General features: G+C 42.0%; 1 protein-coding gene across 13 annotated transcripts in view; it reads right to left on the reverse strand.

Annotated features, from left to right (window-relative positions):
• The window catches only part of MAPT (microtubule associated protein tau), a 128276-nt gene that overhangs the window by 53978 nt on the left and 58183 nt on the right, over positions 1 to 16115 (reverse strand). For 12 of the 13 annotated variants that reach the window (XM_077164047.1, XM_077164045.1, XM_077164039.1 and 9 more), the window contains exon 2: positions 5396 to 5554. In XM_077164047.1, the coding sequence (XP_077020162.1) occupies positions 5396 to 5537 (142 nt within the window). In that variant the 5' untranslated portion in view covers positions 5538 to 5554. Of the gene's footprint in view, positions 1 to 5395; positions 5555 to 5736; positions 5886 to 16115 lie in introns of those variants that run through there. The other variant, XM_077164036.1, reaches the window with a different exon arrangement.

Consider the following 16115-nt stretch of genomic DNA (forward strand, 5'->3'; position numbering starts at 1 on the left):
AATTCCCTGAGTCCCTGCTCATATTTTTCCATTTTTTCCCCTATATTTTCTTTTGCTTGTCAGATTTCAGATGTTCCATCCTCCAGTTCACTAATCCTATCTTCTGCCTCTTGAAATCTAACATTGTAGGTTTCCATTGTGTTTTTCATCTCCTCTACTGTGCCTTTCATTCTCATAAGTTCTATGATTTGTTTTTTCAGACTTTTGATTTCTTCTTTTTGTTCATTCCTTGCCTTCTTTATATCCTCCCTCAATTCATTGATTTGGTTTTTGATGAGGTTTTCCATGTCTGTTCATATATTCTGAATTAAATGTTTCAGTTCCTGTATCACATTTGAATTGTTGGTTTGTTCCTTTGACTGGGCCATATCTTCAGTTTTCCTAGTGTGATTTGTTATTTTTTGCTGGCATTTAATTACCTTAATTAGTTTATTCTGGAGATTGTTTTCATTTCTTTTACCTAGGGTTTTCTTGCTGGATGAATTTGTTGTATGTCTGTATTTTCACATTCAGTTCAGCTTTTTCTGGACCTCGAGCTTAGGTTTTATTTAACAGAGGAGAATTTTTCAGTTCTTGTTTTCTTGTTTCTTGCCCTGCCTGTATGGTGCCTTCCCCACCCCCCAACCCTTAGGAGGGTCTACTTAGGTATTATAGACGCCAGCCGGATTTTCCCAGACCAAACTGGCCTCCTATCAGGAGGAAAGAGTCATCTGCATCAGTTTTCCTTGAGGGTGAGACTCAGCAGGTTGAAAGACTTTCCTGTGAAGTCTCTGGACTCTGTTTCTCTTATCCTGCCCGGTATGTGGTGCTTGTCTGACTGCAGGTCCCACCAGCATAAGATGATGCGGTACCTTTAACTTTGGCAGACTCTCCCTGCTGGGGGCGTGGTGGAGACAGAGGAGAGGTTGTAGGCTGGTTTTAATGGCTTCAAATTACCAAGCCCTGGTGTCTGAATTCCTTGATGGAGGGATTCCACCTGAGTTGGGCTTCACTCTCCCCTGAGGAAGGCACAAGCTCCAGACAAGCCCTCAAACAAGCTTGTTTCTGCCTATGCCTGGGGCAGTTGCAGCCTCAGAAGTCCTGCCACTGTATCCAAAGGTAGTCAAGGCTTTGTAGAAACAGCCACAAAAACCTCTGTTTCTTTCTTTCTTTTCTTTTTTTTTTCTTTTTCCATCAGTCCTGCTCCCTTGGCGCTGGGGCAAAAATGAGCGACCTCCGCTTTGACCAGGTACACCTGAGCTGGGGGCCTATTTTAAGTTGTCAGAATTTGTTAATTAATTCCACAATTGGTGTTTGGTTGGGCTCAGCCCCTGCTGCTGGTAAAGTCCCTTTTCTTTCCCCTCTGGGAAGCAGCCTGTGGGGGTGGGGTGCCGGCCGCCACGGCTTACGGTTCTGAAGGGGCTCGCAGCCGGTCCAGCTGGTCCAGACTGGGGTACGCTGTGTGTCCGGTCACTGACATGGCCCCAGGAGCTGTTCTGTACTGTTCCTGGTTATTTAGTAGCTGTTCTGGAGGATGAACTAAATCGCGCACCTTGCTAAGCCACCATCTTGGCACCTACCCTTCCATTAGACACTTTTGACTTAGGTGCAGGGATGTATGGGTGTGGAGGGTGCCCCAAGCAGACCTGGCCCTGCCAAATTCCTCTCCGCAATCTGCCCTGCAGTCCTCATCATTGCATTCTCCTTGTTAAAGGCCTTGGAGGGAAGGGGCCTCTTTTGAATGTCTTATCTGGAATCTGTAGCAAGCTAACCATCAACACCTATTAATTCATTAGGGTGCATTATTTATAAGTTAACAACTTTTGCCCACTTTACAGCTTTCTGTACCCAGACCTTTTCTAACTTTTAGCATCCACTTATACACTCTTTGTTCTAGTATTTTACTCATGGTTTCTTATTATACAAAACAGTCTTCTGTCACATATCTGAAATGTTGTTAGTAAAGATGACATCTTTTGCCAAGTTAAATCCCATCACTCCCCATATAAAAATAACTCATTCTAAATTCCCAATAGAAGAACTAACTTGATGAGAATTGTGAAAATCTCTTAGGTATCGCTTGCTTTCTTGGGAAGTATTTTTTTTTAGGGGGTTTAAACAAATGATCTTAAAATGCTTTCCTTTCACAGCATTTTCAATAAGGTTAGCAGTTTGAAATTTGCATAATATATTTGATCATATTTTTTTTTAGCAGAGAATTCTAATCATGTTTTATATTAAAGAATTGAAAAGTGTTAGTAAATACACTTAGGGCAACACTAAAATTCAAAATATCTTGGCAAGCTTGTTCTTACTTTACAAATTAAATTTAGTTTCTCCTTCAAAAAGTAAGGGTGGTAAAAACTGGGTTTTTTTCCAGATTTTTTAAAGTGAACTTTTAATTTTAGAACAGTTTTAAATTTACAGAAAAACTGTGAAGGTAGTACTGAGAATTCCCATATATACCCATACCCGGTTTCCCTTATCTTACATTCTGGCACATTCGTTGCAGCATTATATATATATAGTGTATTTTTCTTTCTTTAAATCTGTAAAACATTTTATTTTGAAGTAGTTTCAGACTTACAAAAAAAGTTGCAAAAATAGATACTCTTTACCCTGGTTCCCTAACTCTTGACGCCTTAGTTGACAATTGAATCCAGGAAATTAACCTTGATACATATTCTTAATTAATCTACAGGCCTTATCTAAATTCCACCCAGGCCCACGAATGAATGTCCTTTTCTAGTCCAGATGTTTAGATCTCGTGTCCCCCTGGCCTCCTCTAACCGGGGTCAGTTCCTCAGTCTACTCTTGTCTTCCATAGCCTTAGCACTTTTGAGTACTGGCCAGTTATTTTGTAGAATGTATAATATTTTTTAACTTAAGCTTTAAACCAGGCTACTCTGCCTCTAAATACAGTGTCGCTTTTCATTGGCACACTTCATAGAGTACGTGCGATTCAAACTCGGGTTGCACCCCTGAGAGTTTACTGAAGTGCCAAGGGGACTTGTTTGAAAGAGTGGTGAGGCGCAAGCACAGCTGGCATGAGCTGGAGACAGTTCTGACCTAGCAGTGCCACATACCAGCTCCATGATCTCAGAGACGTGTCCTGACCTCCAGAAACTCCCTCTGTCATCTGCAAACTGGGGCAGTAACATCCAGAAGGCTGGACTCGTGGCTTATCTTTTGGGGTGGAGGCCACGGGGCTGCCCCATCACTTATACCCCAGGTGTCAGGGTGGAGAGAGAAAGCGGGGAGGGGCTTAGAGGGCTGGGGAGGACGGAGGAAGAAAAGACAGCAGTATAACCTAGAAGTTAGGAGTTAAGGGATGGTTATGATTACTGAGTCATTATATAGATATTCCTTTTTACTTTCTGGTACATTAGAGTAGACAGAGGGAAATACCTGAAATCTCTGAAAATCCAGCTGCCTTGATCTCTGATAATGATTGTATACCCTTTGTCTTGGGCCCTTGTGATTATAAAAACCTTGTGACTAACCTTCACTTGTATCCATTTTATCCAGTTTTTTGACTTTAGAGTCTTATGATCACTAAAGACAGCCCATAATGTTTATTAATGAAGGACCTTGGGTCAGTCCAGAAATAAACCACCAATTCCAAAGTTATCTTGATACCAAAACTGGATCTAGCCAAAATAGGCTGGCCTGACATGTGCAGTAGCTTAGATTTTAACCTATAAGCGACCTTATTATAATACTAAAAATCATGCCCATCATATTAAGACCACCATTTTCTTACGCACGTTCCGTGACTAAGCATGTAATCAATCTGCACATGCTTAATAATTAAATCACATCTAATTACATCATCTAGAGCCATTGTGCTCATTATCCTAAACCTGCACATCTTTTGATACTACAAAAACTATGGGAATTACTGTAGTTCGGGGAGACAGATTTTGGAGCCGATAAGCCATCTGATCACCTGTTTTGCACCTAGCAAGAAACTGTTTCTCTCTTTGGAACCCCAGTGTCTTAGGAATTGGTCATTGAGTGCACTGGACAGAAAATCCACTACCTGTATCTGATAGCAGCAGGAGAAGAGAAAGTGGGAGGAGGGGGAAAGAGAGGAAGGATGGAAAAGGGGAGAGTGTGAGAAGGGGAGAGGAAACCCGAAGAGGGAGGAAGGATTTAAAGGAGAAAACAGATTTCCTAATTTATAGCCCTGCAGCTGCTCTGCGTTTGGAGCTGACATTCAGCAGCATTGGCTTGATCAAAGCTATCACCTGGGGAAGAAAAGGGATCGCATTCGTCAGCTTTTGGTGTCTGACCCCAGGTAGGGGGAGGTTTGGGCCGATGGGCTTTGGGCTTGGCTGGAGCACATATCTCCCCCTCGAGCCCCCCCCCACCTAGAACTCCCCTGGAAAGAGTGTGCTCACTTCTTCCTTCACCTCCCGCCACCTTTGAACCCCCTTTTCTAACTTCCAAACCCCTCTTAATCCAGAGCGTTCTCTGCTTAAATACACCGAGACAGACATCAGCCTTTGCAAGAAGGACCCCTGCACTATGTCCTTGAAAGCTCTCCAAGGTCAGGATGGCTGCTCCCCACGCAGGAGCAGTCTTCCCAGGCTGCTTCCCAGTCTCAGGGGACCGCCCCGTGGCCCCGCCTCCTCCGAGGAATCTTCTGGATAGATGTTCTGAGAAGAACACACTACCTACCTCAGAGCTCCACGGCTTCCATCCATCACCCTCCCCACCCCATCCCCCCCACTCACATCCCAGGCTGCAACATGTTTTATTATCTTTAGCACTAAAAGAGAAAAGCGAGCTGTTTGCCATTTTTCTCCTTAGACGTAGGTCTGGAGGGGGGTCGATGCAAGCGGGGGTGGGGGGCGGGATGGGGGGAAGGCTCTGTGCTCCACGGGCCTGTGGTGGTCACACAGCAAAATGAAACATTCCTTCCAAAGAGAGGGGCCGGGGACCAAGCCAATCCAGCCAAGAGAATATGACGGAATATTTAGAGGCTGATGCATTTTATTAATGTGGGCACATTATGAATCCCAACTCCGTCTCAAATAAGGGCCAGACAGGCCTGAATTAAGGAAGAGATAAAAAGAATGTAGAAAGCCATTTGTTTTGCACACTAATGGTACTGCTGATTTATAGGTTAACTGGTGGGGCCGAAGACTCAAGAGAGCCCCAGTACTGATGAGGGTGACAAGCCCCCTGTACTCTTCCTCCCAGTACATTCACGCATTTGGCAAAGTGCTTTGGAAAGGCAAATTTTCAAGCAACCTCACACTTTGAATTGCCTTGGCTCACCCAAGTCAGTGCTACTGACAGTCCGACCCAGTGCAACGGATGAGACGCTCCTTTAACCTGGACGCAAACCCTTCCTGCCCTCCACTGCGGGCGGGCCGGGCCGGCTGTGCTCCCCAAGGGGCCCACTCACCTTTCAGGCCAGGGTCCCTGTCCCCATCGTGGTCTTGCAGCAGGGTGTAGGCCCCCTGAGAGGGGAGGTCTTTCCTCTCCCCGACCCCGTACGCCCCGGGGTGAGCTTCCATCGTGTCCAGATCCTGGCGCGGCTCGGCCATCCCGGCTCAAGGCTCACCTGCAGAAGGGAGAGACCTGGGTGAGGGCTACGAGGGGGAACTGAGGGAGCTAAGGGAGTCCCGAGGAGAGCCTGGGGGGTGGGAGGAGGCCCCGCGGGGAGGGAGGCGCCCCCACCCCACGAACCGCAATGCCCAGCCTGGTCCTGTGCCCCATCCCTGCCAGAGCTTTTAATTCACCCACATCAGCTCCGTCCATGTGCAAAGCCACCAGGTAAGGCAGGGCCCGGCAGCCTGGCTTATTATTTCCAGCCAAGAGCTCTTTCCACATTACAGAGTAGATGCTGCTGGCTGGAAGACTGATCACTGTCTGATGGAGAGGCTGAGCCCAAACAGGAGAGGGAGGGCATCAGCAGGACACCGCTGTGAGGAAAATGAGGCCTGGAGAGATAAAGGGATTGATTGTTCAATCACAAGACAACTGTGCAGCAAAACCAGCTGTGGCCCCAGGGTCTGGACTCCCCCAGCTCCGAGTGCAATGGGCCTGGCTGGAGGTGGGGGCAGTGGGCCCACCAGGACCTCTGGGTGTGCGTCAGCGGGCGGCTCTCCCAGAGGGCCAAGTTCCAAACAGGGTCTGGGGGCGACAGGGTTGGGGCTGAAAGCAACTTATCCTCCAAAAGCCCTGGCCAGGAGCTGCTGCTTAGCTCAATGGAACCTACTGGAAACTGTCATTTACTTGCACTTCATCCTCATCTTTATTGAAAATATCTGCTCGTTTATTTAAAAATAACTCATCACTTTGAATTCCTGGGCTTTTGAGTATGCCACTTTGCTGTGGATTATCAGCATTGTGGATTATCAGCATTGGATTATCACATTAGTTTACATTTTTATCCCTATGGTCTGAGCCTCTTTAATTTTGGCACCTGCCTTCTAAATTATCTATTTATCTCACACTGCTTATTTCCTATTTATTTTTATTCTTATCTTTTAATTCACCCCCCTCCAGTTAATTTCACTCCCTCCCTTTAAACTTTTATAATTTTTTATCTCATTTTTTTGTGCTTTCCCTTTGAAAATGTCAATTATGTTTTGATTTATTTCACATGCTTATATTGCTTTACTGTTTTTACTTTAAATTTTTTACCTCAGATTTATTTTAAACTTCCATTTAATTAACGTTTTAACTTTATATTTTGAGATAATTTTAAACTTACAGAAGAGTTGCACAAATAGCCAGGAGGGTTATTTAATTATTTTTCAGTCTTTAAAAATTCCTCTAAAATATATTTTACCGGGTTATCTCCTATCTTTCTAATTTTATAGGTTGCCTTTGTTTTGCCTTTTAATATTTGTAGCATTTATAATTTCTTCATAATTTTAATCTGTGTTAATCATTTATTTTACTATAATTTCAATTCTTTTTATTTTTGCTGTCTTCTCTCTTTATTGCTTCATTTCTATTCTTAATTTTTATTTTAAATTTTTTTGCATTATTTACTTTAAATCTCCCATTTTCCTTTTTAATTTATTAATAACTATCCCACATTTCTGCTTTTGTTTCATGAACTTTTTCTTTTTTTTAGAACTTTTTTTAAGTTTCTTTTTTAATTGATAAAATGAAACAACATACAAACACAAACATTCTTAACATACAAACATTCCATACTTGGTGTGCAATCAATGGCTCCCACTATCATCACACAGTTGTATATTCATCTTCATGATCATTTCTCAGAACATTTGCATCACTCCAGAAAAAGAAACAAAAAGAAAAAAGAAACTCACACATACCATACCCCTCTCCCCTCCCTCTCATCGACCACTAGTATTTCCCTCTATCCAGTTTAACATTTGCTCCCCCTATTATTTTTTTATTTATAATCCATATTTTTCACTCATCTGTCCATACTGTAGATAAAAGGAGCATCAGACACAAGGTTTTCACAATCACACAGTCACATTGCAAAAACTATATCATTATACAATCATCTTCAAGAAACATGGCTATTGAAACACAGCCCTACATTTTCAGGCACATCCCTCCAGCCTCTCTAATACACCTTAAACTAAAAAGGGGATATCTATAAAATGCGTAAGAATAACCTCCAGGATAACTTCTTGACTCTGTTTGAAATCTCTCAGCCATTGAAACTTTATTTTGTCTCATTTCTCTCTTCCCCCTTTTGGTCGATCATGAACTCTTTCTTTTTCAATGGTACCTGGGAAGAATGTCAGTGGGCAGGCTGACAGGGAGAACTGATACCACAGACCAGAGAAGTTGGGGGCCTTTCTCCTTCCTGCTTACTGCACCTAGCACTCTGCCTCCCCACAGTTATACAAAGACAGAAAAAGGTCCTAACATGATCAGCTCTGGTTGGTTGCTAGTGGCAGCCTGGAACATGAGAAGGATTTATGGGTCATTTTGAAAGGGATTCTCTGCAAAAGGTTCTGTGATCGATTGATAATGTCTGCCATGGGCAAGGTGTGGAGAGCAAAGGGCAGTATTTGTGCCAGCTATTTGCTGTTCCTTCCTTTTTGGTGTTCTTATTCCTCTCTGGAACATGGTGAATGGAGATCTAGAATAGTAAAATCTGATATGTTGGCTTCTCTTATGCATTTTCATATTCATACTTCATGTCTGCAGAAGACCTGAGTTTTTTTTAAACACATTTTCTTATAGTGATGATCCATTTCTTTTTTTTAAAACAAGCTTCTCTTTTTTTTTTTCCTACTATCTCTTATGTTATTTATTTATTTATTTTACATGGGAATTGAAACCGGGTCTCCAGCATGGCAGGCAAAAACTCTGCCACTGAGCCACTGTCACGCCTCCCTGAAGACCCATTTTTAACAAGGGAAAAAAGGTGAAGAGGTCAGTTCTATGTCAATTTGGAAGAACTGTGCTCCCTGGCTCACTCGACAGCATCTGTCCCACCAACAATACTGGTCCTTAATAAATTAAATGTTAATTTTCCTTCACAAACATCCTTCCCACGTTCAGGAGGCCAACCCTGCTGCTTGGGTATCGTCATGGTCAGGTTCACCTGCCAACCTGGCCAGGTGGTTTGTCTGGTGGGGCAAGTGCTGGCCTGTCTGTTGCTATGAGGACATTTCATCGAATTAAATCATGACCACATTGGCTGCATCCACAGCTGATTCCATTTGTAATCAGCCAAGGGGCATGCCTTCTGCAATGAGTGATGTTTAATCTAATCACTGGAAGCTTTTAAGGAGGATTCAGGAGAGATAGGCTCTCTTCTCTTCCTGCTTTGGCCGGCAAGCCTCTATGTGGAGTTCATCCAGACCCTCCATCAGAGTTGTCAGTTTCACAGACTGCCCTACGGATTTTGGACTCTATGTTCTCACAGTTACATGAGACACTTTTATAAATTTTATATTTATGGATTTTCCTGTTGATTCTGTTTCTCCTGAGAACCCTAACTAATATAGGTATCTACTCATATTTTGAGCAAAACAATACTTTCTTCTCTTCTGGATTAAAAAAGGAATAATTCCCATTATAGGAAAATATACTTTAAAAAGTGCTAAGCAGGAGGGGGAAAATCATAGGCCCTTTGCCCAGAAACCACTACTGCTAACATCCTGCCATACAAGACTTCTTGACAGTCATAGATTCTGTTTTTGGAATTTTGCCCTATAATAGTGGCTTGAAATCTGGGAGAGGCAGAATGTGTTATTCGGATGAAGGGTACAGGGGAGCCTCCCGTGCCCTGGTGGTGCGATGCAAGAACGAGATCCTTAGTAAAGAATCTCCCGGAACCCCTACCCCCTTCGCAACACAGCTCTGCTGCTCTTGGTCCCACGGTGTCATTGGCAACTCCGAGGGAGTGAAAATGTGGACTGCTTTGTGGAAAATGGCATTGAAGCAAAAGAGAACATTCTGGGCACATCTGAAAAGGCAGTTACTTGTAGCAGAAGGCCTTAACTTGTTTTGTTTTACTTTTTAAATAATAAACTTTATTTTTAGAGCAGTTTTAGATTTACAGAAAGTATGTATGGAGTTCCCATATGCCACATTCACTATAGTTCCCCCCTCTTATTATGATCTTGTATTAGTGTGGTACCTTTGTTACAATTGATGGACCAATACACATGCATCATTAGTAACAAAAGTCTGTAGCTTATATTAGGGTTCACTCTTTGTGTATTCAGTTTTTGGGTTTTGATAAACGTAGTCACATGTATGCACTATAAAGGTATCACACGGCATAGCTGAGGACTTGACTTCTATCTAAGCATAACTCAGGGAAATGGCAAATGTTTGTGCAAATACTTTTATTTTCATGAATCTATGGACTTGCAAAGGCTTGGGAATATATGTCAAGGAATTATGATTTTTTTTTTTCCAGTCTTTCATTCTATGCATTTAAGGGCAGCCTGCGGTGGTGCAGTGGCAGAGTTCTCGCCTGCTGTGCCAGAGGCCTGGGTTCGATTCCCGGTGCCTGCCCATGCAAAAAAAAAAAAAAAAAAAGAAAAAGAAAAAACAGAAAAAGCAAAAAAATATATATATATAGTTGTGATAGGGCTATTTACTTTTTTCATATAAGGTTAAAGCATGAGCATTTCCCTGGGTGATTAAAAGCCTCCGTAAACATCAGGGTTGGTGGCTGCAGGACATCCCATGTAGGTATGTACCATATTTTCCTAACCTAAGGGTTAGCACGCAAATGGCTTCAGATGTTTCAGGATTATAAATAAAGCTGGAATTAACACCTTTCTGAAAGATTCTGTCCACATAATTGTCTTGATAAACATCGTCCACTTGCTTTTCAGAGATGTGGGCAAGGCTGCCAGTGGGTTTAAAGTGGGGAGTCTCGTGTCTCTTTGTGCCCTTATCGACACTGATTTGATCATACACCTAAATAAATATCAAAAAAAATTTTTTTTGCTTATATAGATGAAAAATTATCTTACTCGTATTTTAATTTACAGTGTTTTAATTACTAATGAGATCAACATTTTTTCCCTCATTCTTACCTTATATCTTGCTTTTTTACAAAAATGCCCATTTATATCCTTGGCTCTCTCTGCAAAGGTTTCAATGCTCTCTGTAATGATTTGAGTAAGCTCCTCATTTATGAAAAGCATTAACCCTTTCTCATATTTGTGGCAGATATTTTCTCCAATTGGTTGCCTTACATTTTGTTTTCTGATATTTTGTGGCTTCAGGTTTTCATTTTTTTTTTTTTTTTTTTTTTTTTTTTTTTTTTAAAGGAAAGACAGAGAGAAGGAAGGAAGGATAGAAGGAAGGAAGGAAGGAAGAAAGGGAAACATCTTTTTTAAACATTTTCTTGTTTTTATTGTATTCTGTTTCTCCGTTTTTGGTACATGGGCTGGGGCCGGGAATCGAACCGAGGTCCTCCGGCATAGCAGGCAAGCACTTTGCCCGCTGAGCCACCGCGGCCCGCCCAAGGTTTTCATTTTTATATACTGAAATCTATTTTCCTTTGTGATTTATTCCATTGCTCTACGACTAAATATCACCAATATTTTCATCTATGTTTTCAGCAACCTAATAATTCTTTATATTTAATTTATTAACTCATCTGGAATTTATTTAATGCAAGGATGATGTGAGGTGAGAATGTGTTTTTTCCCCCAAAATAATAGATAGACCAATGGACCCAGCCTTTCTTGTAGAGCAGTCCATCCTCTTCCTCTGGGGGGTGGCACATGGCCTATTTTCCTCCATTTCTCTCTCCCTTTATGTGTTAGAATTCCCTGAGTTAGGCTTCAGATCTTATGTCGTATTCTTTTTTTTTTTTTTTACAAGAGCAATCCTTGACGTGATCTTTTTTTTATTAATTAAAAAAAAAAAATTAACTAACAAAACATTTACAAATCATTCCATTCTACATATACAATCAGTAATTCTTAATATCATCACATAGTTGCATTATTTCTTATTCTTAAGGTGGGCATTGGCACCTCATTTTCTTTCTCAAAATTGTTTGACCTTCTTGTACATTTTCTTTTCCAAATGCACTTTAGACTATTTTTTTTTCAAAGTCTTCCCACAATTTCATTGGGATTTTGGCTGCAATTACATTAAATTCCAAAGCTTTAAAAATTGCTCTTTTCCTCTGCAGTGTAAACTCACTACCCTCCCCCCTACATGGGCCATGACTCCCAGGGGTGTAAATCTCCTTGGCAACGTGGGACATGACCCCTGGGATGAGCCTGGCCCTGGCTTCCTGGGAGTGGGAAAGTCTTCTTGACCAAAAGGGGGAAGAGAAATGAAACAAAATAAAGTTTCAGAGACTGAGAGATTTCAGATAGAGGCAGGAGGTCATTCTGCAGGTTATTTTTACATATATGTAGAGGTACCCTTTCAGTTTTTGGTGTAGAGGGAAATACCTGAAACTGGTGAACTGTAATTCAATAGCCTTGGTTCTTTCTTTTTTAAATAAACATACTAACATACAAACAGAAACATTCTTACCATATGATCACTCCATTTTACATATATAATCAGTAACTCACAATATTATCACATATTTGTATGTTCATCATCATGATCATTTCTTAGAACATTTGCATCAATTCAGAAAAAGAAATAAAAAAAGAAGAGAAAAAAATTCATACATACTGTTCTAGTTTGCTAGCTGCCAGAATGCAATATACCAGAAACGGAACGGCTTTTGAAAAGGGGAATTTATTAGGTTGGTAGTTTACAGTTCTAAGGCTGAGAAAATGTCCCAATTAACAGCAAGTCTATAGAAATGTCCAATCAAAGGCATCCAGGGAAAGATACCTTGGTTCAAGAAGGCCAATGAAGTTCAGGGTTTCTCTCTTTCAAGTGGAAGGGCACATGGTGAACACAGTCAGAGTTTTTCTCTCATCTGGAAGGGCATATGGTGAACACAGTGTCATCTGCTAGCTTCTTCTCTCCTGGTTTCTGGTTTCATGAAGCTCCCCAGGAGGTGTTTTCCTTTTTCATCTCCAGAGGTCACTGGCTTGTGGACTCTCTGCTTCGTGGGGCTGCAGCATTCTCTGCTCTCTCTGAATCTCCAATCTCCAAAATGTTTCCTCTTTTATAGGACTCCAGAAACAAATTAAGACCCACCCAAATGGGTGGAGACATGTCATCACCTAATCCATTTTAACAACCATTCTCAATTAAATCACATCTCCAGGGAGATGATCTGATTACAGTTTCAAACATACAGTATTGAATAGGGATTATTCTACCATTTTACAAAATGGGATTTTGATTAAAACATGACTTTTCTTGGGTCCACACATCCTTTCAAACCAGCACATTCCACCCTCTGGACCCTAAAAAAGACATGTTTTTCCCATATACAAAATACATTAATTTCATAACAATATCAGAAATCCTTAAACCATTTCAGTAGCAATACACGTGAAATACCAAGTTAGGAACATACAAACTCCTATCAAAGTTAGTTACAGACATGGTCTGTTCTAAGGCAAAATTATCCTCTGGCTTTGGACCTTTGAAAACTCATAACAAGTTATTTGCTGCCAACATACAAAGGAGGAACAGTCATAGGATATATATACACGTTTCCATAGGGAGGAAGGAACACAGGGGTCACCAGACCCATACAGTTTCGAAAACCTGCTAGGTAAAATCCACTAGATTATAATGTCTGAGAGTCATTTATCTTCATGGCTTTAGAAAGCAGCAGCCCCACCCTTTCCAAAGGCCTCCACAGAGGCCTGCCTCTCTCTGAATGCAACCTTGGGGGACACCGGGGAGACCACCTTTTTCTCGGCTCCACCCTCTGCAAGCATTGGGGCTGCACCCGGGCTCTCTGCCATCTCTGGGGCACACACTCAACCCCTCCATGTGGTGGCAGCCAGGCTCTCCCCAAACCCCAAGGAATGTGCTTCACCCTCTCCAAGACCTGAGGCAGCATGACTCTTCCACTACAGCGAGGTGGAAGGCCCATCCTCTGCCTTTGGGGCAAACTCCCCCTCTCCATGGGCTTGGGTGCGTCCGTTCTCCTGGCCCGAGGCTTCTTGACTTCAGACCTCAGCCTCCATGTCTTTGCCTCTGAAATTATTTTTCCTCCAAGTCCCTTCTCGGTCCTTCTCAGTCCCAACTGGCAGGGGTTCTCTTTATGCAGATCCTGCAATACTCTCGTTGTCTTTCTATGTAGTAGCCTCAGATCATGCCCATCAGACATAAGGAGTTTCCACAAATCCTTCCTGGATAACTCCATGTCCAATCCTGGCTTTCTCTGAAATGGTTGACTGGTTTCACATTTGGCCAAGACCTCATGTGGGGCACTATTCTCTGGGGTCTCCCTTCCTGTAAGTCCAGAATTTTCCAGGACATCAATTTCTGGTTTCTTTGTACCCAAGAGTTCAGTTTTCAGCTTATCTCTCTCCTGTCGCATTTCACTATAAGCTGTGAGGAGAAACCACGCTGCACTTTCGACATTTAATTTGGAGATCTGTTCTGCTAAATATTCAAGTTCATGGCTTTTAAAATCAGCCTTTCAGCCAACACCACTAGTCGACTTTGCTAGATTATCTGCAATTTTAAAACAAGGTTCTATTTCCTTCCAGTCTGCAATAACACCTCATTTCTGTCTAGACCTGGTCAGAGGTATCTTTAGAGTGCATGTTTTTTTACCAACAGTCTCGTCAAAGCATTCCAGGCCTTCTCTATCAGCCTGCTCACAACTCCTCCAGATTCTCCTCCTTATCCATTTAAAACAGCCGTTCCAACATGTTTGGTATCTGCGAACCGCAGCAGCACCCCACTCTCTGGTACCAAAATCTGTTCTGTCCCTCTCTTAAATTGCTTGTTTACAGTTCTAAGGACAAGAAAATGTCCCAGTTAAAACAAGTCTATAGAAATGTCCAATCAAAAGCATTCAGGGAAAGATTCCTCGGTTCAAGAAGGCCAATGAAGTTCACAGTTTCTTTATCAAGTGGAAGGGCACACGGTGAACACAGAGTTTCTCTCTCAGCTGGAAGGGCACATGGCGAACACACCGTCATCTGCTAGCTTCTTCTCCTGGCTTCCTGTTTCATGAAGCAACCCGGGAGGCATGTTCCTTCTTCATCTCCAAAGGTCGCTGGCTGGTGGACTCTGCTTCTCGTGGCTATGTCATTCTGCTCTGCTCTCTCTGAATCTCCCAATCTCCAAAATGTTTCCTCTTTAATGGGACTTCAGAAACTAATCAAGACCAACCCGAATGGGTGGAGACATGTCGTCACCTAATCCAGTTTACAACCATTCTCGATTAAATCACATCTCGAGGGAGATGATCTGATTACAGTTTCAAACATACAGTATTGAATATGGATTATTCTGCCATTTTATGATTAAAACATGACTTTTCTAGGGTCCATACATCATTTCAAACCAGCACACATACCATACCCCTTACCCCTCCCTTTCATTGATCACTAGCATTTCAATCTACTAACTTTATTTTAACACTTGTTCCCCCTATTATTTATTTTTAATTCATGTTTTACTAGTCTCTCAATAAGGCAGATAAAAGGAGCATCAGACACAAGATTTTCACAATCACACAGTCACACTGTGAAAGCTGTATCATTATACAATCATCTTCACAAAACATGGCTACTGGAACACAGCTAAATAACCTCCAGGATAACCTCTCAACTCTGTTTGGAATCTCTCAGTCAATATACTTTATTTTGTCTCATTTCACTCTTCTCCCTTTTGGTTGAGGTTTTCTCAAACCTTCGATGCTGAATCCCAGCTCATTCTAGGATTTCTGTCCCACGTTGCCAGGAAGGTCCACACCCCTGGGAGTCATGTCCCACGTAGACAGGGGTGGGGTGGGGGGGGTGGGGGCGCAATGAGTTTGCTTGTTGTGTTGGCTGGAGAGAGAGGCCACATCTGAACAACAAAAGAGGTTCTCTTGGGGGTGACTCATAGGCTAATTTAAAGTGGGCTTAACCTATCCTTAATGGGGTTAAGTTTCATATGAACAAATCCCATGATTGGGAGTTCAGCCTATTGCTTTGGTTGTCCCCACTGCTTGTGAGAATATCAAGAATTTTCCACGTGGGGAAGTTGAATTTTCCCCGTTTCTCAGCATTCCCCCAAGGGGACTTTGCAAATACTTTTTTATTCACTGTTCAAATCACTCTTGGATTTATCAGGGCATCACTCTGGACAAACCTACAAAATCTTATGCCCTCCTCAAGGTTCCATGTACTTATGGTGTTCACTTAAGCTGTCCATGTAAGTTATATTAGCCTTGATTCCGGAAAATGTTGAATAACAATAGAGCTTTTAAGGTGTGACTGTGTGCCTGGGAAAACCTTGTGACTGACACTTCCTTTATCCAATGTATGGACAGATGAGTAGGAAAAAAAGAAAGACAAAAATAAATAAATAAATAATAGGGTGAGGGGGGTTATGGGATGTGTTAGGTGTTCTTCACTTTCATTCTTTTTTTTTTTGGAGTAATGAAAATGTTAAAAAATTAATTGTGATGACGAATGCACAGCCATATGATGATAATGTGGACCACTGTACAATCTGGATGATCATATGGTATGTGACTATATAATATATACCAATAAAATTTGCATATAAACAAAAAAATTGCTCCTTTCACCACAGTTAGTTTTCCCACC

Source organism: Tamandua tetradactyla, chromosome 6 (genome assembly GCF_023851605.1).
Source record: "Tamandua tetradactyla isolate mTamTet1 chromosome 6, mTamTet1.pri, whole genome shotgun sequence".
Taxonomy (NCBI): Eukaryota; Metazoa; Chordata; class Mammalia; order Pilosa; family Myrmecophagidae; genus Tamandua; species Tamandua tetradactyla.